Source organism: Salmo trutta, chromosome 23 (genome assembly GCF_901001165.1).
Source record: "Salmo trutta chromosome 23, fSalTru1.1, whole genome shotgun sequence".
Classification (NCBI taxonomy): domain Eukaryota; kingdom Metazoa; phylum Chordata; class Actinopteri; order Salmoniformes; family Salmonidae; genus Salmo; species Salmo trutta.
The window spans coordinates 22,249,793-22,274,602 of NC_042979.1; the positions used below are offsets into that span (position 1 = coordinate 22,249,793).

Sequence of the window (24,810 nt, forward strand, 5' to 3'; positions counted from 1 at the left end):
TGTAGCGTCCGAACTAATGTGACCACTCTATGAAAAGATGAGACTCTCACAAACACGGTGGTGTTCTCTGTTTTGCTCTACGAACCCCACAAGCACCACAGAACTCTGTCAATAATGCTGATATGCCAATTTCTGTTTGTAGCATACATTTCCTAAGTCTGAATCAGGCCCTTATCAACCAAGTAAGCGTCACCTACATTTACATTACATTTTAATCATTTAGCAGACACTCTTAACCAGAGCAACTTACAGTAGTGAATGCATACATTTCATAAAAAATGTTTTTCCCATACTGGTCCCCTGTGGAAGTCGAACCCACAACCCTGGCGTTGCAAACACCATGCTCTACCAACTGAGCCACACAGGACACATAAGTCCCTCATCACTTTTGTCTCCCCTTCAGGGAGTGTACAGTATCCAAATCTGTACGTGTGTGCATACAGATGTTTAAACTAAATTAAATGATACTGTAGAATTCAGTAGAAGAATGAAGGATGAATTTGAGTAATTGTTGAGTCATCAAGGCTCCTGGTTTTATCTTTTGAAGAGAGTTGAAGAAAGGGTGAATAACGTCATTAGCATTTTTGATACAATTTGGGAGGAGAGACAACAACAACCAAGAAGGGAACTTTTGACGGGGGAATGCACTGAAGGAATTTCTACTGCAGGTATGTAGGCCTACTGTATCACAAGCACATAGTTCACAAGATGGTTCAACATTTGTCTCCTCTGACAAAAACACTACATCCATTTTAATAACTCAGAGCAGTGCTCCCTTCACAGGGAAATACAGAGAATGAAGTACTGTAATACATTTTTTATAAACTTAAACAAATACAGTTATGGATAGATCAAAACAGACATTATTAATTTTATTGAATCATGGGGGGAAATTAGTAGTCAAATTTATTCAAGGCAATATTTACTTTATCACAGTTAATTTGAATTAAAATTATTATATGCAATATATTTCACTTGGCTGGAAGTAGCTAAATGGCATCTGTTTCAGACATCAATTGTTTCACCCTCTAATCCCATGAGGTAATGAAATGTTTTGGGGGAAAATCTGCATAAATGTAGTCTAAAATTACTTGTTGCCATAGCTACCTCCTCATAATCTCTGCTGAAAGTGAGAGGAACACCATGTAGACTTGTCTCTTGATTGACAGAACACGAACACGAATCTGAATCAGAGCCATGCTCTCTAAAGTAAGGAAGCTGCATGAACATCAATATTTCTGACATCTGTAAGGCGGAGGCTTCTGTGTGCCTCTCTTTCTAAAGGTGGAAAAACACTTTCCTCATCTCAGAAAACAAATGGTTTTCTTGTCATTTGTCCAAGGACAATAGCCAGATCCATTTTTGCCCAGCACAAGAGAAAGTGGATAATGTGGCTTTCTGTTGTTCAGCACTGCTCAATTGTGGTAATTACTAATTGCAAAGGTTTAAGAAAAAGACCATGGGAGAAAATAACCTACAAACAAAAATAAATTCTGCAAGGAGACAATGACCCTGAGATAAAGTTAACAATTCAATACCTTTCATCTGTCTGCTTGTGTTAAATAATTTGTGCAGTACTTACGCAATTCATATACAGTGCAGAGACTAGACCTAATTGAAATGATAAACAGAGCAATATTCGTACACAATATTATGGAACAATAATTTAATACCACTGTGTCCAATGCTCACATGAGTAACAGCTTAATTCTCCGGTGTGTACAGAATAGGCTTGTCATCCATGTGTTCACTGATAGGTGTGCTGAAGGTGGCATTCTTCTTGAATGGGGTATCCCTGGTTCTCACCGCTGTCACACCCTGAGACGGCAGAACATGGTACAGGACATGTTTTCTTGCTGTTGTTTAAAAAGGTTTTTGTGTAGACTGTAGAGTATTATCAGACTACAGTGAAACGTATGCCAGGTATGCTATTATTACAGTATCTGCTGCTCGTTTAAGGCTTAAATGAACTGAGTTAAAAAGTGGATGAGATCCATCATTTCATTCAGAAATCGACAGTACCCTGTACCAGCTGTGCTCTTTAAAGTCTATTGGCAGAATCTAATAAGATGTCTTATTGAAGGGCTCCTTGAAACCACATTCAAAATTGAGGCTTGTAAATAGTCATCAAATATGACACCAAAATTACAAACATATGCTAAATCCTTTTCATTTGTTAATATCTTACATATCAACATCCATCAAATACTAAAACTCAAGGGCCAGATGTCCAACAATAATGATGGTTTAATTGCAAAAATAAAATACAGATTGTGCAGTAGAGATTAAATACAGTGTTAGGAGTGAGTCCCAAAGAGTACAAACCTAAGAATACTTAAGAATAAAATGATTGCTTTTTTTACACACTCATGTAATGTTTTACTGAGTTATGGGTATGTGGGAGGTCTCTTCCAGCAATTTATTGTATTCAATTTTGTAAGTGGAATAGCCAAGCAACAAATGCTTCACAAACACAGACAGACCACTAACTCCACAGTCACTGTACTATAGCAGAGTAAATGACACATCACACACAAGCTGACTTAATAATTGAAAATAATAAAGATTATAAAATGTAGCAAAGGCATTTTGTCTAGTGTTGACTATAATGTTGCGCAGCCATCCAGTAATAGTGAAAACATGGCGCTCTGTCCATTTATGATAATGTAGAGCCTGTTATGTAAATGGGGGAGTAATGTAATAATCAGACCAACCTGTATCTGATGATGATTCTCACTCCAAAAGGTAATTGCCTGATCGCTTTTGTAGTCATGCTCCTAATCACAGCAAAACAAGAATGCATTAGAAATGAACATTCTGTTCAAATATGAGTTGAATGCTGCTGTCAGTTTTATATGTGAAAGAGATAGGAAAATTATAAATGGTAGCTAGTCCCAAAACAAGGTGTCTCACAAAGAGTGGATCATGTTCATAAAATATACTTGATTTAGAAGACCTTTAGTGGTGAAGGCAGGGAAGGCTGAAAGCCTTCAACTTTGTAGTCCTCTTTGGTAGTGGAGCAGAACTCTGTTTTGGGAGGCTCAGGGTTAAATTCTGCATGTGTCTGCTCACTGTGGGATAGAGGAGGAGGGCCATACCAGCATGAGAACCTACAGCAATATCCTTATCTGTCTCTGCTACTCTGACTATAACGTCCTGACCAGTATAAGGATTATTTGCTATTGTAGTCTGGTCAGGACGTGGCAGAGGGTATTTTGTTTATGAGTTTCAGGGTGATGGTGTATGTAGTAGGGTGTTTGATTTATTATTTCCGGGTTTTGGTCTATGTTCTATGTTTTGTATTTCTATGTTCTTTCTGGTTTGTTGTATTTCTATGTTCAGGTTGATGGGGGGTTGGACTCTCAATTGGAGGCAGGTGCTTTCTCGTAACCTTTGATTGAGAGTCCTATATATGGATAATTGTTTGGTTTGATGTTGTGGGAGATTGTTTCTTGTTTTGCCTGTGCGAGCATGACAAGACTGGTTTGTTGTGCGTGAGTTCTTCGTTTTTGTTATTTTGGTGTTCTCTTTATTTAAAATAAATATAAGATGAGCATCCACATTCCTGCTGCGTTTTGGTCCTCTATTCCCGACGACAACCGTTACACTGACATTGTTTTTCCACATTTTCACATTGCTGAACAACTTTAGATCACTATTTTTAAATCTATCAGTAGCTGCATTGCTGTGTGTAAGGTCTATGCAGTGATAAAGGCTAGTTATTCTTAGGCTTACATGATTAGTGCATGAATATGCATAAAAAATACATTCATTACCATGCGAATCAAAATAATATTGTTCCACTGTTATTCTACATTATTCATACAGGTTGTCATAACATACTTATTTGTGGTGTAAACTCCCTGTTCTATCTCTTCATAACTGGTGTCCACAGATCCAGATTTAATTCTCACGTTGAGCAGCTTCCAAGAAGTGTTATGTTGACATTTACTCTTACTGTTTCCCTACAGCAGACTACTGCCATGGAAAAACAAAGCAACACTCTCCAAACCACTATTCTGTCTGGAATCTTTTAAAGGTTCTATGACTAATGCTACTTATTTAAATGTATGTTATTTTTGTCATAAACTAGTTAGAGCCTTGTTAATGTTCTTTACATTTAACTTTGAGCATTCAATAAAAATCTAGGTCAGTTTTGTGACTGTGTGGTTTTGTATGGCATAAGTCAGTGATTATGAGTTGAGACTCTCCCCTCCAACAACCAGTTTTAACCGTCTTACCTCCCTTTGTTAAAATCACTTGTTGGGGATGTTAACCACATTGTTGGGGATGCATTCTATTAACCACATTACAATGCACATAAATGTTAAATCAGATAATAAAGTCAAATCAAAAAGCACAATGTTTTCATAGAACTGTAAAACTAACTAAGACTTGTAAATTACATCACTTTCCTCCTACCAGTTCTGCTCAAGACATGGATTGAACAGTGTTGTGTCACGTCTCGAGTAAGTCACATCGTAAAAAAATATAAATATTTCAAGCTTGAATGTGTTGTTCACATTATGATAACTGTTATGAAATGAAACTTTGGTCAATTAGGCCTACCTTATTTTCTTGAGCAGATCATTTTCCAAAAGTTCTCCTCTGAGGCCTTAACAAATAAAAAAAAATAAAAGATGGGCAAAACACATACCGAACTCTAAAAGGCTTGAGTGAATTTTAATCAAGTCAGCCAGTGAGAGCGTATGAACAGTTTGCACAGTAGTAAGGTTACAGTATGTTGGAATGTTGCGTGGTATCCACTGAATCTAAAACTCATTCCAGGAAAAATCTATTCAAGGTCGGCTGGATGTAGGATGCTTATTGGTGTTCAATGTTCTTATTCTGTGCCTACCTCTTTGTCTCACCCCATGACCCTTGGGAGGGGTGAAAGCAGCATTCACTGTGGTGACACCTTGAACTTTGGATGGCAGATCCATAGTGAGAATCCCTTTATGTCCATTTTTGTGGATGTGCGCTCTGGGCCTCTCATTGTCAAGGACGGCAGTGGCCCGCTGAATGAATGTAATTCCAAAGATTAATAAAAAGCTGTGCCATGTGTGACAACATATTGTTGTTTTCAATAATTTGTAATTAGTTAAAGGAGTGACTTGTACTATTTACCTTTTAATGATGGCACTCATAGCTAACTGAGAAAACAGGAGGGAGAGCATGCAAGCCCTCATATACCTGAACTTGGCTATACATGTAGGCCTACGGCTAACTTACATCTCTCTCTCGCTCTCACACACGCACACACACCACTACCAGCTTTCATATTGAGACAACTTTTGCCAAGAAAAAAACCTCACCTCCTCTACCCAGTTATACAGCAAACATTTTCCAATAGATTTTTGTTCAACAGAAGCGTCCAATGCAGTCATTATATTTTCATTACAATGCACTTAGTTAGTAGTGTGAAATCGCTCATTTATCTTGTGAAACCAAGATAATTGAGGTAGCTAGCTAGCTTGCTTCTAGCTAAATGTAGCTACCACTATTTATTATTCTGTTGTGGAAGTGTAACCCTAGCAACTGTAAACAAACGACATCGTGACGTCATTCCTCGAAAATAAGCGTAGAGATCCTTTTGGGTCTTTGCGGGTCAAATAAGCTTGTTGACCAATCAGGGCCTGAATATGACTGCACGTCACATAATAATTTAACAAGTTTATAAAAATGTTTACTTAGTTATTACACATTGATTACACCATCACTCGTATTTCATATGTCACAGCATTCACCGATACGTATGCTATGATGTTGGTAAAGTTTTGACTCGCGCACCCGCCGCTGATGCAAAGATGTGGTACTCTATCATTTCCCTGAGCCTGGAAATGACTCGTATGTTCTCATCTATCTGTGGCTGCTGCTATTGAAAGCAGACACACTTCCCCAAGCTCTGGGACAGTGCTGGTCATAAAAAAAGATAGCTAGCTGACGGATGCAAACAATGTTCTTCCCCAAAAACATAGCGAAACGACATAATCTGTTTCAGTAGCTATAGTTAGCTAGCTAACTATCTAGCTAGGTGTCATAATCTAAAATACCCCTAATTTATAAAACAGTTATTTAATTAATGATGGGCGGACACACCTATGTGAAGCCAGACACAATAAGGATTAGCCACAATAGTTGATTTTGGAGTTTGCCCTGAAAATAAAAGTATCCCATTGAAAGTGATGCAAATGAATGCAAATAGAATATATCATGCTAAACGAGGTTGGAAAGTTGTTGTATAAATTCAACAAAAGACAATTTGTTAATTTGACAAATATCTGTTGAAATCACACTGTGGATGTATTATACTTTAGAATTGCATTGGGGGCATACTTATTTCACTGTACAGCCTTACCTATGGATTGTGGATCATAGACATGGGGTATCAGTCTACTCAGTAACTCCCACAGAACCATAGCGTCATAGATCTTATTGCGGGACTCTGAAACCACAAATTAGCCACATTTATTGTACCAGTCAACCTACTATGTGTATTGAAAACTTCCAGAGGAAAAACAATACAACGTGGATGTTTTGGAGTATGATAACTCTGAGGACGACTTTGGAAAAAAAGCACTTGGGTCCTGATCAGACTGATACCCCATGTCATTAATCCCAAATCCTTAGGTAAGGTTGTGCAGAGCAATATGAATGTCAATATGCACAGTAGGCTGACTGGGGAGGTGATTTCCCATAGCCAAAGTCCTGCAATAAGAGCTACGATGTTAATATTTGCTTAAACTTCACAATTGTGTTCTGTGTGTCTAACCGAGTAGACTGATACCCCATTTCATTGCTCCACATTACAACACTCCAACCTTGTTTAACATTATTTGTCTAAATATGGCATGATTCCAACAATTGTAACCAATTGCGTCACTTTCAAAGAGGGGTTTTTATTTTAAAGGCAAACCGTAAATTCCACTATTGTGGCTAGTCCTTATTGTGGCTAGCTTAATAACACATAACCATGTCCGGTCAAGCCTCACTACTAGTGATTTTCATGAACTGAAGTTTGAGTTCAATAGGAGAACAACAAGTGGCTACCTAGCTAATACTTACTCACATAGATTCCTAAATCATTGCTAAGAATATTGAAAATGACTGCAGTTTCTACTGGTCATTGTTTTCAGGCTTGTTTTTTTGGTGCCAGCTAGGATGGTACCAAACTAAAGTTTATAATAACATCTGTATCAAAGATATTTTTAAACATTTTTGATCCTGCTCTTATTTCAAATGATCACACAGACGTTTTGTCAGGGATTTCTTTGTCGTTTGACGATATAGCGAAATCATCGTCGGAAAAAGATGACCAATATGCAGCAGAGTTGATATAGTTCATTTTGAACATTTAATAAACTCAAAGTGAACATACAAAAATAACAAAACGAACTCACGAATTACTGACAGTCCTGGGGCCTGTTGCACAAAACTAGGATAAGGGATTAAGCCAGGATATCTTGGTGATCCTGGCTCAATTGATCCGTAATCCGGTTGCACTAAAGATGGATAGGGGGCAGGAGGATATGTTATGGTATAAATTACCATGGAGATTTATTCTGTGGAGCTAGCCTGCTCCAGACCAGGCTAAATTCCAGGATCTATTTAATCTCATCCCTAATGTCAGTCAGCAGTCACCACAAATGGAAACCAATAGTTATTTCACTGCTCACTATACATTGTTATCACATATAACTAGACCCACTGTCATTATTTAAACGTTTGTGATCATTAATTTCAATGATTTTGGATAAAAAATAATTTTTAGATTATGTTGCTATCATTAGATAATTTACAGTTTCCCATAGACTATAAGGCTATATATAAAATGATAGAATATTAGGGCCACAGAGGGGAAAAAAACACAAGTAATAATATTGTAACCGGTTGTTTTAAAGGAGGACAGTTGTTAAAATGACAGATGTGGTGCATTTCGTGAAATTGTACTTCAGTATGGTTTCATAAACAAAGACATGCTGATGTGCCAGAATATTAAGTATCACATTGTCATAAGTATCAAAACTGTAAAAACAATATGTAGCTTTTCTGCAGAAAGAACCAGCCTCATAAATTTATGACTTTATCCTTTTTCTTCAGTGTGGCCCTAGTACTCTGTCATATAAACAAATACACATTCCATATGAATATAAAAACACAATGTGTAACATTATGTTCCTTTATTGAATAAGGACAAAACAAAGCAGGTAAACCATCAGCTCCTTTCGAAACTGAAGTCAGTGACTACAAGATGGAAAGCACAGAATCCAAGCATATTATACAAAATGATACATACACATTCAAAGGTCTGTATATAACACACCCTGCATGTCTGCACACTAAAATAAATGCTGGACAAATCCATACACATCAACTGAACAGACAAATGAATGGATGCAGTAGCCTCCCTGCAGCCTTGTATTACACACAGTATACCGCACAAACATCATAAGAGGCCAAATTCGTAAAAAAACGAACCCAAAAAAACCCCAATTCCTCTGCCACCGCAGGACATATTTAACCAAAATTGAAAGCACACATACTAACTAAAATAATTCAACACATATTGGTCCCTCAGCAGCCGACCACTGTCGTCATCAGGGAAGATTGCCGGATTGTCCCAGTCCATGGCTGGTGGCACTCTGGGGGCCCTCTCCTTCCTCAGGCAGGCCACATTGTGGAGGACAGCACAAGCCACAGTAATATCACATGCCCTAACAGGGCTGACCCTTAATTTGTGAAGGCAGTGAAAGCGTGCCTTCAGGAGGCCAAAGGTCATTTCAACTCTGGCCCTGGTCCTGGCATGGGCATGGTTGTAGGCCTGCTGTGCTTCCTGGGGGTCTGTGAAAGGTGTCAGGAGAAAAGGCTGGCAGCCATACCCCCTGTCTCCCAGCAACACACCAGAGAATTCACCTGTCAACACAAAATCTCATCATTACTACCTCATAAACACAGTGATATTCTTGACACAGCCATGATGGTTATAAATAGGGGTTGTGTGGCTTACCTTGTGATAGATTTCAGAGGCCCGAAAGATTCTGGAGTCATGGACTGAGCCAGGCCATTTTGCCACAACATTGCTGATCACACAGTCAGCATTGCAGACCATCTGAAATCATAAGATGAGGAATATTACACCAATCAATGCACATCACTGGCAATGCAGAGTGTTCGTCAATGGACAATATCAAAAAGTTATGTTCACCTGAACATTAATGCTGTGAAAGGATTTCCTATTCACAAAATCGGCCTCATGGGCACCTGAGGGGGCTTTTATCCTTATGTGTGTGCAGTCCACTGCACCAATGACATTGGGGAAACCTGTCACACAAAGTAATGAGTATCCTACTATGTGTTAACAGTTGTCCTGTAATTTGTAGATCCTCTTACCTGCAATCCTATAGAACTCCTCTTTGATGTCACAGAGTCTTCTGTGGCCAGGGAAGGAGATGAAGACATCTGCTAATGCTTTGATAGCCAGACACACACTCCTTATTGTGCGGCAAATTGTGGCCTTGTTCAGCTGTTCTGCATCCCCCACTGAGTACAGGAAGGCTCCACTAGCAAAAAAGCGCAAGGCCACACAAACCATTTGCTCCACACTCAGTGCATGGCTCCGTGCAGTGCGGTGCTTAATCCTGGGACCCAGTAGTCTGCATAGATACCTGATGCCATCTGCAGAAAACCTGTATCTTTCATATAGATGGTCATCAGGGAAGGCCAGTGGGTCCAACCGGTCCCTGAAGACCCTTTCTCGCCTGAAGGCTCTCCTCAGCACAAGTGCTTCTTCATCCACCACATCTCGCACGAATGGGCATGCCATTGTCAGAGCAGAAAGGAACACACAATTTTGGGCCTTCATATAGGCTAGTGGCCACACCTGGTGCTGGGGGGGTGGGCAAAAGAGGGCGATGCCTTATAACGATGACTTGGTTGTACTGATTGCTGGGAAAATAAAAAAAACCTTAGAAAGATGCCACCGTCCTGTGTGCTCACAATAAGAGCTCATATGTCATGGCTCACTTGACTTTACGAGAATATACCTAATTTTTATTTTGAGCTGTGTCATCTTCTTGGAGCTGGGGGAGGAAAGAAAAATAATGATTAATACATTTGTGTTACAGTTAGCATACAGTGTACATTGAAGGCATATCTCACCTCCCTCTCAAGTTTTTTTATTTCAAGGTCCAGTTTCCTAATTGTCCTCTTTTTTATTTCGGACTCCAGTGCAAGATTTTCCATCTTTTTCTTCTTGTACTGAATGTCTATGTCTGCCAGTTCTATTTGGCGCCGGAGGTGGTTGCCATACAACTTTCTGATAGCTTGTGAGCTCTGTGAACACAATACAATTAGCGCAGCTGGAATTTGGCAGGATGTGGTGTCCTTTTATTAATACGCACTATGTTGCCAGGCTGGTTTTCCCACTGTATAGCATCTGGGTCCTGTAAAAGAAATTAGATTTTTTGATTTTGATGAGGACTCCTCACCATTGTAGAGTAAATAGTACTTTCACAGTCTTAACATGATACCTCATGCCTTCTGGAATCCAGAGAGATGGTCTCCTCCTCATCATCGTCTCCATCATGTGCTGTTGCTGCTGCACTGGGGCCTTCACCCTATCACATTTAATCGGATTCATATTGAAGCTAGTAGACAAGACATGCCAGGCCTACAGTATGCCTTTGATGGAGTACTCACTGGATCAACATCGTCTGGTGCTTGTGCTGGTGGCTCTAACAGGAACACAGTGCTGCCAGACACTGCAAGGCAATAGGTAAACCAAAGTCAGACAGTCCAAATTGATTCAATATGAATGTGGTTGTATCCCATGTAGAGATGGAAGGACATACCTTGAATGAAGCGGGTGGCATCTTGGGAGGAACCTATGCTCGTCTCTTTCCCCCCAGGGATCCCCTCTAAGACGGGCCTGCCTTTATTTAGCTCCAAGGCCATGTCCTCTGCTGGGGTAAGGTCAGCCTTTGGTGACCCACCACCCGTGCCTTGTCTGTGGGTATTCTTTTTCACTGCTAAAACAGTACAGACAATGTGTGAGCAGGCACCTTCTGGGTACAATATATGCTTGTGCTTTGTTAAATATTAGTCAGGGACCATACCATTCTGCAGAATGTTCTTGTATTTGATTTTGACCTGCTGCCATGTCCGTTTTGGCCCGTTCATGTTTAATCTACACACACACACACACACACACACACACACACACATTTAATGGAGTCACACTGCAAAAAATTACTTGGTATTTTTGTCTTGTTTTCAGTAAAAATATCAAAAAATCTATCATAGCTTTATACAGTGTGATGGAGTTACTTTACACAATTTCACTCATATCTGCAGTGCATTTCAATAAAAAATTTAACCGTTTCATAATTACAGTACAACTGCATTTTTGGAGATGTGAATTAAATATTTGAATTGTAATTGTGATGTTTCAGCGGAGCGGTGACTGTGTAATTGTGCACTACTTACGCATTCAGGCGGTCTGCAATACTTTGCCACGCTTTTTCTCTTTGCTTTATCACTGTGGCGGTGTTGCCTTTCTTCTTAATTATATCTTTTACCTCCTCGTATGCCTCCATGAGGATTTGTGCTTCCGACGGGGAAAAGTACGCGGCTCTAGTTGCCATGGTAAATCAGTTAATCTGTGATCTGTGGCGGGGTCTATTTGAGTGAGCCGTGAGCGCGCACCTATCCAGGATTGGTTTCACCTGGCTTAATGAATCCGTGTCTGCTCATCCTGGCTTGGTCTTTGTGCAACCAATTAAGCCTGGACGCACATGTTTTGGCTTCATTGAGCTCAGCTGAGTCATTTATCCCGGATGTCTTAATTCTACTTTTGTGCAACAGGCCCCTGTTAAGCTCACACATGCTAAACACGAAACAATCTCCCACAAACACACAGACAAACACACCCAACTAATATAGGACTTCCAATCAAAGGCAACACCAAACAGCTGCCTTAAATTGGAAGTCCACCCCAATTAACTCAACATAGAAATAGATACCTAGACTAAACATAGAATTACATAAACAAGGAACAGTGCCCAAAAAACCCGGAATACATAAATCAAATGCCCTTTTTAGAAAAACCACCACCCCTAACCACATAAAACAAATACCCTCTGCCACGTCCTGACCAAACTACAATACCAATTAACCCTTATACTGGCCAGGACGTGACACGTTTTCCCATTCGGTCGAACAAATAATGCCTTACTACCAACGCGGTATTGTAAACATGACGTGCAATTTCAGCACACACAACATTCTATAATATAATTTTGTTATTAAATCCTTGGTGTAAAGTTTTAATATAATTTGGCGCATAAGGCACTATATTTTATGTAGCTAACATTCACATCACTCAATGTGTATTTGTGTCCACACCCTTATTTCAAAATCCTGTTTTCAGTATTTGCACTGTGCAGCTACATGGCATATAGTCAGTACGTGATCTAAAGAGGGTGGATGGATTTGTCCTCAGATGTGCCCATTGGTTGTGCACAAAGCAGCCAGTCATGACAAGTTTTCTCCCGAGACCCTTGGGATGTGAAGAGGGATGGCAGGGTATACACTGATTCCCAACAGCTGTCCAGAGAATGGAGCAACATTTAAATGTAGCTTCCTGTCTATTCACCAGACAGCCATCTTATAAAAAAAATGCCAATGCTTTCTGCTCTTAAAAAGGGTGTGTGTGTGCGTTTGTACATGCGTGTGCGTGTATGTGTGTGTGACAATACAGACTGAGGTGTTTCTTGTGAGAGGAAAGACAAATGAAAGGGATATGTAGAGGATGGAAGGTATGGCATGAAATGCAGGTATGTGAAATGCATTGTTTTGGTTCCTAGAGAAGAAATGGCCCCCTGAGGTACAATTACAGTGAATAAAGAAGATGCTGTTGTGTTTGGAGGCATTGTGATTGGAGAAACACTGCCCTGTGTCTGTCTAAATCTTGACAATTTAGCAATATTTTTCTCTCCAAAGCATCTCCCCTAGGAATTAATTTCATACACATCAAATCAAATATTTTTCCTGATAATTTTTTTTTTAAAAGCATAGTGTGTGCAGGATTCATTCATGGTATCATCACAATCCAATTCCAAAGGCTGGTTTGCTAATTGTTTTGTAGAATTTCCATTGGTGCACAGAAGCACTATCCACAATAGAAATAAGGAAAGGTGAATACAATGGAGGCACACAACTGATACACCTCAATTAACATCAAAGCAAAGCTCTATAATGGAAGGACACAATGTTGAAGTTGATGACTTAGGAGTAACCCAAAATGACTTAGAACTCAACTTCATTCTCTGCATCTCTGCACATCCGCAATATTGTAAAAAATCATCACAATTAGACGGTCCCCATTGACTAGATCTTTCCGTATATTGTACATGGTATGACACTAGAATTTGGTGCAGTAGTATTTACTGCTTGCAGAAACAATGAACACAATTGCACATATTTATATTCTGATGAAAACAATGTCTTAATATTCTGTGAACTAAACACTTAACAGTGAATTTTGTATTGAATGATGACATTTTATTTAAACGCCCACACCAGTAGAAGTCCACTTTTTAGAGCTGAAAGACGATGGCCAGAGCATACCCATGATGTTGCACAACGATTTAAGGCAATAAGTCATTATTTTAATCAAAGTATGATATATTTGGGCTTGAAGTAACATAACCATGTGAATGTGGTATCTTTTCCTACGATATGACACACAAAATATGTTCAGCCTAAGTTTCATTTCAGGGCTGGGTTTTAATTGAACGTTACCACCCACCAGCATGGCATTGTTAATTAATCAGAAACAGCTGCAAAGTTATTCCTCTTTGCAACTGAGATGAGCCAAACATCCTTGTGTACACTTGGCCGCCTGAGCCATGAAGCAAATTAAAATTACATTTACATTTTAGCCATTTAGCAGACGCTCTTATCCAGAGCGACTTACAGTAGTGAATGCATACATTTCATGCATTTTTTTAAAATATTCTTTTTGTGCTGGCCCCCCGTGGGAATCGAACCCACAACCCTAGCGTTGCACACACCATGCTGGCGTTGCAAACACCATGCTCTACCAACTGAGGGCTGGAATCTTGTTTTTTAACCTCCACTATTTTTAACATAAAATTATCATAATCCATTGGATCATTTGTCAATTTTCACTTATTTTTGAGCTAGTCTGTATTAAAAATACATATATCTGACCGTTTTATAAAATTGTATAATTGTATGATATGATAACATTTTGCAAATCCGCTCCCACCCGTCGCCCCAAGATGAATGGTTTTGACCACTAGAGTTTTGCCTCACTACACGCTCCATTTATACATGTCATCTGCGTGCATGATCTTGAGGCAAGTCATTGTAGCCTATCATTTCACTTCCCATGTGAGAACCATGAGCACTTGCTGACTTGGCTTTGCTGTACAGCAGCCAAAGCCTGCCAGCAGTTTACATACCAAGGGTTGTACCGTGTCCATTAGAATTTCGCATTTCAATAGTTATCCATATTACCGGAGCTTCATCTGATTCTTTCGAACAATTTTTCTAGCAGATTTGCGGCTGCAATTCATGGAAGACTACACACATTTGGAGATAACAATAGTTGGCGAAGTCAAAGATAGTCCAGTGGTTTCCATCTGTGGCGAAGTTTTACCTAAATCAATGCTTATGACAAATCAAACTCTTTTTAATATGGTGTAGTAGTAAAAAAAAAAGCAACAACATAACATGAGCTAGCTAGACAAGGTTAGCAAGATCGCTAGCTAGTGCTGAAATGGACTTGAGCATACTTTACGTTTCAACACAGATCTGAAAATTGCTTGTACGCAATTGAGAAAAACGGTAAGCTCCACACCAGCTTTACTCAGTTCAGGTGCAAGGCAAAAACAATTACGTACGTTGTTAAAAGAAATATGTGCCTGCACACTTTTAATACGTCCTAAAGGTGAAACTTTACAGCCAATCATCCCCAAAATGACTAGACCTTTCAAATTCCTGCATGAGCGATTTCAGTGAAATAATAAATATCTCTAAGTGAATGGCTGTTTGCATGTACAGTGCATTTGGAAAGTAATCAGAACCCTTGACTTTTTCCAAATTTTGTTACTTTACAGCACAATCATCCCCAAATTGACCAGACCTTTCAAATTCCTGCATCAGGGGTTTCAGTGAAATAATAAGTATCTCTTTGAGTGAAAGGCTGTTTTCATGTACAGTGCATTTGGAAAGTATTCAGACCCCTTTACTTTTTCCACATTTTGTTGCATTACAGCCTTATTCTAAAATGGATGAAATTGTTTTTAGAAATGTTTGCAAATGTATTAAAAATAGAAAACAGAAATATCACATTTAGGTAAGTATTCAGGGTCGTTGTCCTGTTGGAAGGTGAACCTTCCCAGTCTGAGGTCCTGAGCGCTCTGGAACAGGTTTTCATCAAGAATCTCTCAGTACTTTGCTCCGTTCATCTTTCCCTCCATCCTGACTAGTCTCCCAGTCCCAGCCACTGAAAATCATCCCCACAGCATGATGCTGCCACCACAGGGATGGTGGCAGGTTTCCTACAGATGTGACACGGGATTCAGGCCAAAGAGTTCAATCTTGGTTTCATCAGACAGAGCATCTTGTTTCTCATGGTCTGAAAGTCCTTTAGGTGCCTTTTGGCAAACTCCAAGGGGGGTGTCATTTGCCTTTTACTGAGGAGTAGCTTCCATCTGGAGCTCTGTCAGAGTGACCATCGGGTTCTTGGTCACCTCCGTGACCAAGGCCCTTCTCCCCTGATTGCGCAGTTTGGCTGTGTGGCCAGCTGTAGGAAGAGTCTTGGTTCTTCCAAACTTCTTCCATTTAAGAATGATGGAAGCCACTGTGTTCTTGGGGACCATCAATGCTGCAGAATGTTTTTGGTACCCTTCCGCTTTGTCATTATGGAGTATTGTGTGTAGATTGATGAGGAAAACATTTATTTTATTAATTTTAGAATAAAGCTGTAACATAAGAAAATGTGGGAAAAGTTAAGGGGTCTGAATACTTCCCAAATGCACTGTCTATATGCTTTAAGTTTTATGGCCTTGGTGATTCTACAGTATATTAATCTATTTCCTATGATGAGCAGCTCCATTGAATATACAATAGCCTATAAGAAAAACATGTGACAAACAGACAAATCACGGAGTAAGTCATGGAGTAGTCTGTCACAGCAACCCAAACATGATGGTCTCCTGTTACTGAGTAACACAACAGAGGAGTTTCTTGTAAAGGCTTAACCGCTCAAGTCTTTTTTACATGAGCCATCAGCCCATGTGTCTGGAATGGTCTACCTCCACAGTATAAAGCGTGGTCAGAAATCCAGTCAATGTTTTATTGAAGCTAGACTTGTCAAGATTTGATTTTTCATATGGCGCAAAACGATCCTCCCAACCAGATTATTAATGCGTTGTGATTTATGAAGACTTTTTGGTTGAAATCATCAGAATTCTTTGAGACATTTTCTCTTTGTATCATTCACATGGGAGCAGAATAACAATTTGGCAACTGTCAAACGGTGGGTGTAGCTGGTGCATGGAAGTCAGGTTCAGGAGAGCAGAGATGAGTGGACAAAGCACTTTACTGAGGCAATTATTAGAACAGAACGCAACCACGTCACAAAAAACAAATGCACAAAGAACAAGTGAGGCAGCACTAAGTACAACAACCAAGTACAAAGTACCGGCTGCCACATAGCACGGGTACAAAACAAAACCCGGCGCAAACCAGTCGGAAGCGTGCCAACCTTGACAATAAACAATACCCCACACAGACATGGAGGGAACAGAGGGCTAAATACACATAGTAATTATGAGGAGATGTAAACCAGGTGTGCAGGAAAACAAGACAAAACAAATGGAAAATGAAAGGTGGAGCGGCGATGGCTAGAAGACCGGTGACGTCGACCGCCGAACGCAGCCCGAACAAGGAGAGGGACCGACTTCGGAGGAAGTCGTGACAGCAACAAACACATCATGCCATGAATTGCACACAGTTTCTACTTGTCATTACTTATATTGGAACTAATTAGTTGAATTAACACTTTGATAACAAAGACCTAAGAAAAGAGAGTGAAAAGGTCTCACACATTACAAACCCTTACCTATTTCCCACTTAAAAATAGTCCATGCACAACACTCATAGCAAATGTGCAAGTCCCCTTTGAAATACAACATTACTAATGCTCATAATCCAGAGTCTTGGAACAACATTCCGAAACCCAATATTAACAGTTTGGTCACCGAGGCGTGTGTGATTTGGAAGGGAATCAGATTCTATCGAGCATGTCCATATAATGAATTATTCCTTTGCTTCATTAAGAAAAACAAAATCACTAAATTCCTTCTGCAAAACATGTTTTTTGTCTCTCTCTTACACAACAACCAGAGAGCTTGTGTTGCTATTTTTACTCTGCATCTTGATTACTTGTTGTCTGACCATCACCATGGCTACTGGTATTTCTGCAGATCTCTTTGTGTGTGTAACCTGTGTATGTGTGTGGGAGATTATACATCCTTAAGTGCTCAAAGATGAGAAGATGGCTTTGCCTCTTGTTATTGCATTTAGCGACCCCTTCATGACTCAGACCTATTTGGGTCCATATAGCTTTTATGGTATCTCTGCACTGTATCTAATGAGTGATTTAGGTGGAGGTGGCCTCTGATCTAGGATCGGCTTTCATCCATTGCCTTTCATCCAAGCCTAACCTTATCCATTAGCTATAGAGCAAAACTGACCTTACATCAGATCTGAACTTCTATCTTCCATTCAGACCCTAATTATTTTGTATTCATCTCTAAATCCCAATGTAATAGTGCCTGCTGCCTGAAAGCACCCTTGGGCACACATCCTAAGAAGTGTCCACGTCAATGCTTTACCCTGCTGAGCTGAGTGTTATCCAGTTTATATGAAAGACACACTAGATTACCTTCTCTAGGTTCTTCACAGGATAGGAGACTGGAGGACAATGTCATCCATCCTTTAGAAATTGCATGATCTGCCTCTGAAAGGTGAGTTTGGTTCAGAAATCCTCACGCCGTAAGTGGAAAGACTCATATATTTCAATCACCCCAATCTCAAACTGGCCAGCAGAATGCATGGAATTTCAACAACATAATTCAATTTGTGCCTGTTAATATGTGGCATTCATCACTGTTAGATCTGTGCCCTGTGTTTACCTAGCTGGAATAACACTTTAGCCTGTTTGGTGCGGCCTGCCTCTTGGTGTTGTTTTAAAGAAGTGCGCTGCTGTGTTCAGAAGGGCCCTGCGTTATGTGAGAGGCACTGTCTCCCCTCGGTGCGTGGCTGGGGTCTTTTTTCCCCCCTCCAACCCCCGAGACTGAGGCCTGGTGTTTGGGTTGGCATCGTCAGTGTAGTCAGCTGGTCTGCCCATCTTGGCCTCACTTCAAAGGGCCTTTTTTTCTATAGTGGTGTTGCAGTTAATATGTGATTCTCTGTAACACACAAACACCTTGAACGCTGCTCTGGACTAGCTGCTACCCCCTCTCCTCGCCCAAGAGCAAACATGGAATCGGTACCCTGTCCTCTACCCTGCCACTCGACTTTCAAGGAGAGAAAAGTTAAGAAAATACATATTGAGGAGTGTAAAAAGTCTGCAGTCTTTCATGTTGCCTTGACTTCCTATTTTATCAGGTATTTATGATAGAATGAAATAGAATGGCATCCATAGTGCATAAAACAAGCATTCTAGTTATGTTATAGAGTCAGATCTGTCATGGACATGTGGTGTACAGCTGTACTCCAATAACCACACACATCACCAAGCAAACACCTGAGGAGGGAGAGGCCTGAAACACACTGGCCACCAACAGATAAACACCCCTCTCTCTGTTGTAACTACAGTATCCACAACACTACTGGACACATACAGAGGTCAATACAGTTCCATGCTGTGAATGAATAACTCGGTGGGGTTCGGACTGTTTGTCTTCTCCACATGTGGTTTATAAAGAAAGTCACGAATGAATGGATCAACAATACAATTTGGAGGTTCTGTTTTATCATCAGTTCAATCACAGGTTCTAAAAGTTCAATGTGGTTTCAGTTATGTCTTTCCCATGTCATTACTCTGTGTTTTCCACAACTTTCAGTGATGTCTGTCTGTTTGAGCGGTTTCTCCACTTGTCCTGATTTCAGTCACCCTCTCTGGATTTTCTGTAAATAAAGTAGATTTATAGTCATGACATCGTGTTTCTGTCATCCTAGCTGTAGTCACCCCACATAGCATCCATCCATTTGGTCCTTACATGTTGTCTTATGGAACAGAAGGCCTGTGAAACACACTTTATCCCATCCCGCCCACCTCCTAAAAATAAAGAATGTTTGTTATCTACAGAGACAAATACATGAACCCTGTAAGACAATATAAAAAACAAGGTGAAGAAATGGTCAACTGACAGACTAATTAGTCATCACAGATTGGCTAACTTTGACCATTCAGAACACAGACACACTTCTCAATAAGAAATGGTCCATGGCATTTCCCATCTGGCCACACTGGCAGTACATCACCCACACTAAAATAACCAATGTGATTTGTTCCAGACTAGAAGCCATTAAAAGGTCATAGTTTTAGAAAATGCACACATTTCAGAATGACATTGTTCTTAATGTTCTTAATGTGACTATGGACTGTTTTACCCATTATCAACTGTTGAAAAATATTTAATTTAAGAAAATACATGCCTACTGCTGTGGCCAGGTGATTTTCGATTTACTTAGTTAGCTTTTAATATATACTGAACAAAAATATAAATGCAACATGCAACAATTTCAAAGATTTTACTGAGTTACAGTTCATATCAGTCAATTGAAATAATCTATGAATTTCACATGACTGGGAATACAGATATGCATCTGTTGGTCATAGATACCTATTTTTTTTAAAAAGGTAGGGACATGGATCAGAAAACCAGTCAGTATCTGGTCTGACCACCATCATGCAGTGCAGAATCTCCTTCGCATAGAGTGGATCAGGCTGTTGATTATGGCCTGTGGAATGTTGTCCAACTCCTCTTCAATAGCTGTGCGAAGTTGCTGGAAACAAGAAACAAGAACACAAGATCCAGAGCAAGAAACAAGAATACAAGATCCAGAGCATCATTGTCACATCAGTGTTCGTTGTCCGTAGCTTATGCCTGCCCATACCATAACCCCACTGCCACCATGGGGCACTCTGTTCACAATGTTGACATCAGCAAACTGCTCGCCCACACAATACCATACACATGGTCTGCGGTTGTGAGGCCGGTTGGATGTACTGCCAAATTCTCTAAAACGACATTGGAGGCAGGTTATGGTAGAGAAATGAACATTGAATTCTCTGGCAACAGGTCTGGTGGACATTCCTACAGTCAGCATGCCAATTGCACGCTCCCTCAAAACTTGAGACATCTGTGGCTATGTGTTGTTTGACAAAACTGCACATTTTAGAGTGGCCTTTTATTGTCCCCAGCACAAGGTGCACCTGTGTAATGATCATGCTGTTAAAACCTCTTACATCTAGATGTTCCGCTAGCGGAACGCCTCGCCAATATCCAATGATAGAGCGTGGCGCGAATTACAAACTCCTCAAAAATCCAAAAACTTCAATTTTTCAAACATATGACTATTTCACACCATTTTAAAGACAAGACTCTCCTTTATCTAACCACATTGTCCGATTTCAAAAAGGCTTTACAACGAAAGCAAAACATTAGATTATGTCAGGAGAGTACCCAGCCAGAAATAATCAGACACCCATTTTTCAAGCTAGCATATAATGTCACAAAAACCAAAACCACAGCTAAATGCAGCACTAACCTTTGATGATCTTCATCAGATGACACTCCTAGGACATTATGTTATACAATACATGCATGTTTTGTTCAATCAAGTTCATATTTATATCAAAAAACAGCTTTTTACATTAGCATGTGACGTTCAGAACTAGCATACCCACCGAAACTTCCGGTGAATTTACTAAATTACTCATGATAAACGTTCACAAAAAACATAACAATTATTTTAAGAATTATAGATACAGCACTCATTTATGCAATCGCAGTGTCCGATTTTAAAATAGCTTTTCGGTGAAAGCACATTTTGCAATATTCTGAGTAGATAGCCCGGCCATCATGGCTAGCTATTTTGACACCCACCAAGTTTGGCACTCACCAAACTCAGATTTACTATAAGAAAAATTGGATTACCTTTGCTGTTCTTCGTCAGAATGCACTCCCAGGACTTCTACTTCAACACCCAATGTTGTTTTGGTTCCAAATAATCCATAGATATATCCAAATAGCGGCGTTTTGTTCTTGCGTTCAAGAAACTATCCGAAGGGTGACGCGCCGGCGCGTATCGTGACAAAAAAATTCAAAATATTCCATTACCTTACTTCGAACCATGTCAAACGCTTTTTAAAATCAATTTTTATGCGATTTTTCTCGTAAAATAGCGATAATATTCCGACCGGGAGATGTTGTTTTTGTTCAAAGACTGAAAGAAGAAAATGGTGTCTTCATGTGCACGCGCGCAACTGTGTCATTGTTCTCAGATCGACCACTATCCAAATGTGCTACTGTTTTTCGCCCAGGGACTGCAGAGTCATCGTTCCCCGTTCTGGCGCCTTCTGAGAGCCTATGGGAGCCTTAGAAAATGTCACGTTACAGCAGAGATCCTCTGTTTTCCATAAAGAGGCTATAGAAGGCCAAGAAATGGTCAGAGAGGGCACTTCCTGTATGGAATCTTCTCAGGTTTTGGCCTGCCATACGAGTTCTGTTATACTCACAGACACCATTCAAACAGTTTTAGAAACTTTAGGGTGTTTCCTATCCAAATAAAATAATTATATGCATATTCTAGTTTCTGGGCAGGAGTAATAACCAGATTAAATCGGGTACGTTTTTTATCCGGCCGTGAAAATACTGCCCCCTATCCTAAACAGGTTAATCAACTCCTTGATATGCTACACCTGTCAGGTAGATGGATTATATTGGCAAAGGAGAAATGATCACTAACAGGGATGTAAACAAATGTGTGCACACAATTTAGAGAAATAAGCTTTTTGTTCATATGGAACATTTCTGAGATATTTTATTTCAGCTCATGAAACATGGGACCAAAGCTTTACATGTTGCGTTTAGATTTTTGTTCAGTGTAAGTTCGATATAGATTTTAAGGTTCTTTTGATTTTGAAGAAATATCAAGTGCTTGAATATAATTTTTTTGGAGTAAGAGGACATTAATTGCATAAAAAAACGTAGTACTGCATTCTGATACGCTTTTTTCTTGTATATCATAGTAAAACCTGCTAGCAATCTTTATGAAATTTTGATTTTGTCTCTAGCTAGTTGTTTGATTTTAATAGCATTGTGTTTGATTATTTGAGTTGCAATATAGTTTAATATTTTCTGTTCGAGCCAGTCGGCTTGTTTGCATCCAATTCTTTTTTGACATTTACACCTGCAGAAAGAGGAGGCTGGAGTATTAATTTGCTGAAAACAATAATGCAATCTTCTAGATCCCCTTCAACAGAACCATTTTCTCTCTGATAAGGAGAAGGGAAAATAACATTAAAGGAGGCCATTAAAGCATTTCTCTGAGACGAACACACAGAGACCCCCTACTTCAAGTGTATTCCTCTTAATTGGGGAACTATGGGAGAACTTATTAGAGTGTCATTTTCACACAGTATATGGGTGCTAACAATGTCTGAACAAATAAGATTCCTATCTATAGTGATCAATTTCTTTAAAATGTCTTGGAAAACTACTCTAAGACACAAAAACATCCTCCACTTTAAAGTTTTACAGCTGGGTTTGACCATTGGACAAAACCAACCCTTGTCAAACAAAGCTAAGATTTGAAGCAAGACATGCTAGTATGAATAAACAGACAAAATGTACAAGATGTACTGTAGTAGGCCTATTAATAGAGCAATAATAACAGCTCCCCAAAAAGATACACTTCCTTGGACGAGAGTTGTGCGTATTTGAAAAGTTATTATGCAGTAACATTATCTGACCATAACAATATCTGATCTGAGGTCATCACTATAAATCACCAAACAAAACCATTGACGGTCCACCAGCCACATCTCCTTTTTTGTGCATATCTCTAGCCAAGCTGACTTTGAACCCATCAGCATCACACCAGCATTCTGTTTCAAGAGGGCTACAGTATGTGAGCAGGTTTTCAAACCTTTAACTCCCTGTCTGATATTCCTAATTAGGTAAGGTTGCAAATATGCAGGTACCAGTAAGTGAACAAATAAGGCTTTACGGAGAGCACAGACAGCAGACGTAAAGGATATGCTCTGAATTTAGAGACATTTCCGATCTTCACCAAAGCCTTACATCAGTGACGTTGTGAATTTTCTCTCAACACGTATTCAAAGAACCCTGCTGGTTTTCCTGGTGCCACATACACACCAAGCTCTTCAATGATCACTAGTTTACTTTCAACTGTAATGCCACCTGAAATCCCTTATTTTACATTGTCATAAGGTGGCCATGAGAGGGGAGTATGTATCATTGAGAGTCCTTAACCACAAGGTAGTCAATGGGTGAGTAGTCCACTCCAGTTCTTTTAAAGGGCAGGCTCTTGGAATGGCGTCTTCCTTTGTGCCCTCAATGAAATCCCACTGTTTCATCCTCACAGACTTTAGAAAGACCAGCCACGTTACAGATGAGCTTAATTAACTCTCCACAAGACACAACACTCCAACACTGTTAGGGGTCTCATCAACCATGTCATCATACTGTTGTTTAATATCCTGAAACACAATGAGAAGAAAAGCAGTGATGAAACAAATGTCAAATGTTGCAAATCCTGGAAGTCCAAAGGGTATAAAAGAGGAAGACAAATATCTCGGTCAGAAGAGAACGAGCTCGAAAAAGCAAATCACAACAACCTGCAACATCAACCTCAACGAAGATCCTCATTCTCCAACATGAGATACTCTGTCCTCTCCATCTCCTTTGCCGTGGCACTTTTCTTGGAGTGCTACACACCGTCCATGGCAATCCCCATCGGCAAGACGGACGACATCGCCTTGGAGCAAGATACCCTAGACTCCCTACTGAATGTAGAGGTGGCTGAAAACATCCCTGATTCAATCAGAGGCAGGAGCTCCAAGATTGTCTTGCTGGCAGACTCTGGCCTGTGGATGAACCTGAACAGAGGACTTCCTTTCTACAAGGTGAGAGCTGCAGCCGCCGGGCCTGACAGAGCCCTGACTCTGGACCGCAGAGAGGCTGGCCAGGACCTGAGCCCCAGCATCTCCATCGTCAGGAGGGACACCATGAGGTGTATGGTGGGAAGGGTGTACCGGCCCTGCTGGGAGGTGTAGAGGTGACCAATGAGATTGTCTCGTCTCATCATCCATCTGCCAGCCAGATTACCCTTCTGCATCTTAATATGATCTTTCTTTGAGTATATGTATTCATATAATTACATGAACTGATATCTGCAATTAAAAAGACAGAACACTGCATTTGACGCCTTGTGTATGTTTTTCTCTAGTAGCACAGCTAGCACTGCGATGCAGTGCCATAAACACCTGCGCCACTTGGGAGGCCTTTATCAGTCTTAATAAGGTTGCGACAGCCAATTATTCTAAAATAATAGCATTCTGGAATTACCCACAGTATTACATTTGCAACAGCCTTTTATTATTTGGTCTTTAACGTTTACATCAGTCTGGAATGGGAAGTAAGTGGGAAGTAGGTCTATAAACTACACAAGAGACTTGCATCA

The 24,810-nt window shown here is 40.0% G+C and overlaps 2 protein-coding genes across 2 annotated transcripts; one reads left to right on the forward strand and one right to left on the reverse strand.

Moving 5' to 3' along the window:
- Window positions 1-320: 320 nt before the first annotated feature.
- Window positions 321-5,622, reverse strand: spag8 (sperm associated antigen 8). The gene is made up of 6 exons (XM_029709467.1): window positions 5,316-5,622; window positions 4,859-5,018; window positions 4,570-4,615; window positions 2,957-3,071; window positions 2,715-2,777; window positions 321-1,818 (listed from the first exon to the last, which is right to left on the reverse strand). Exons 1-6 carry the CDS (start codon window positions 5,385-5,387, stop codon window positions 1,705-1,707), a joined length of 570 nt encoding a protein of 189 aa, XP_029565327.1. The 5' UTR covers window positions 5,388-5,622; the 3' UTR covers window positions 321-1,704.
- An 18,276-nt stretch (window positions 5,623-23,898) lies between these two features.
- On the forward strand, window positions 23,899-24,545 carry LOC115160225 (pro-MCH 1). The gene has a single exon (XM_029710613.1). The coding sequence runs from the start codon at window positions 24,005-24,007 to the stop codon at window positions 24,401-24,403; it is 399 nt and encodes a 132-aa protein (XP_029566473.1). The 5' UTR covers window positions 23,899-24,004; the 3' UTR covers window positions 24,404-24,545.
- Window positions 24,546-24,810: the final 265 nt, after the last annotated feature.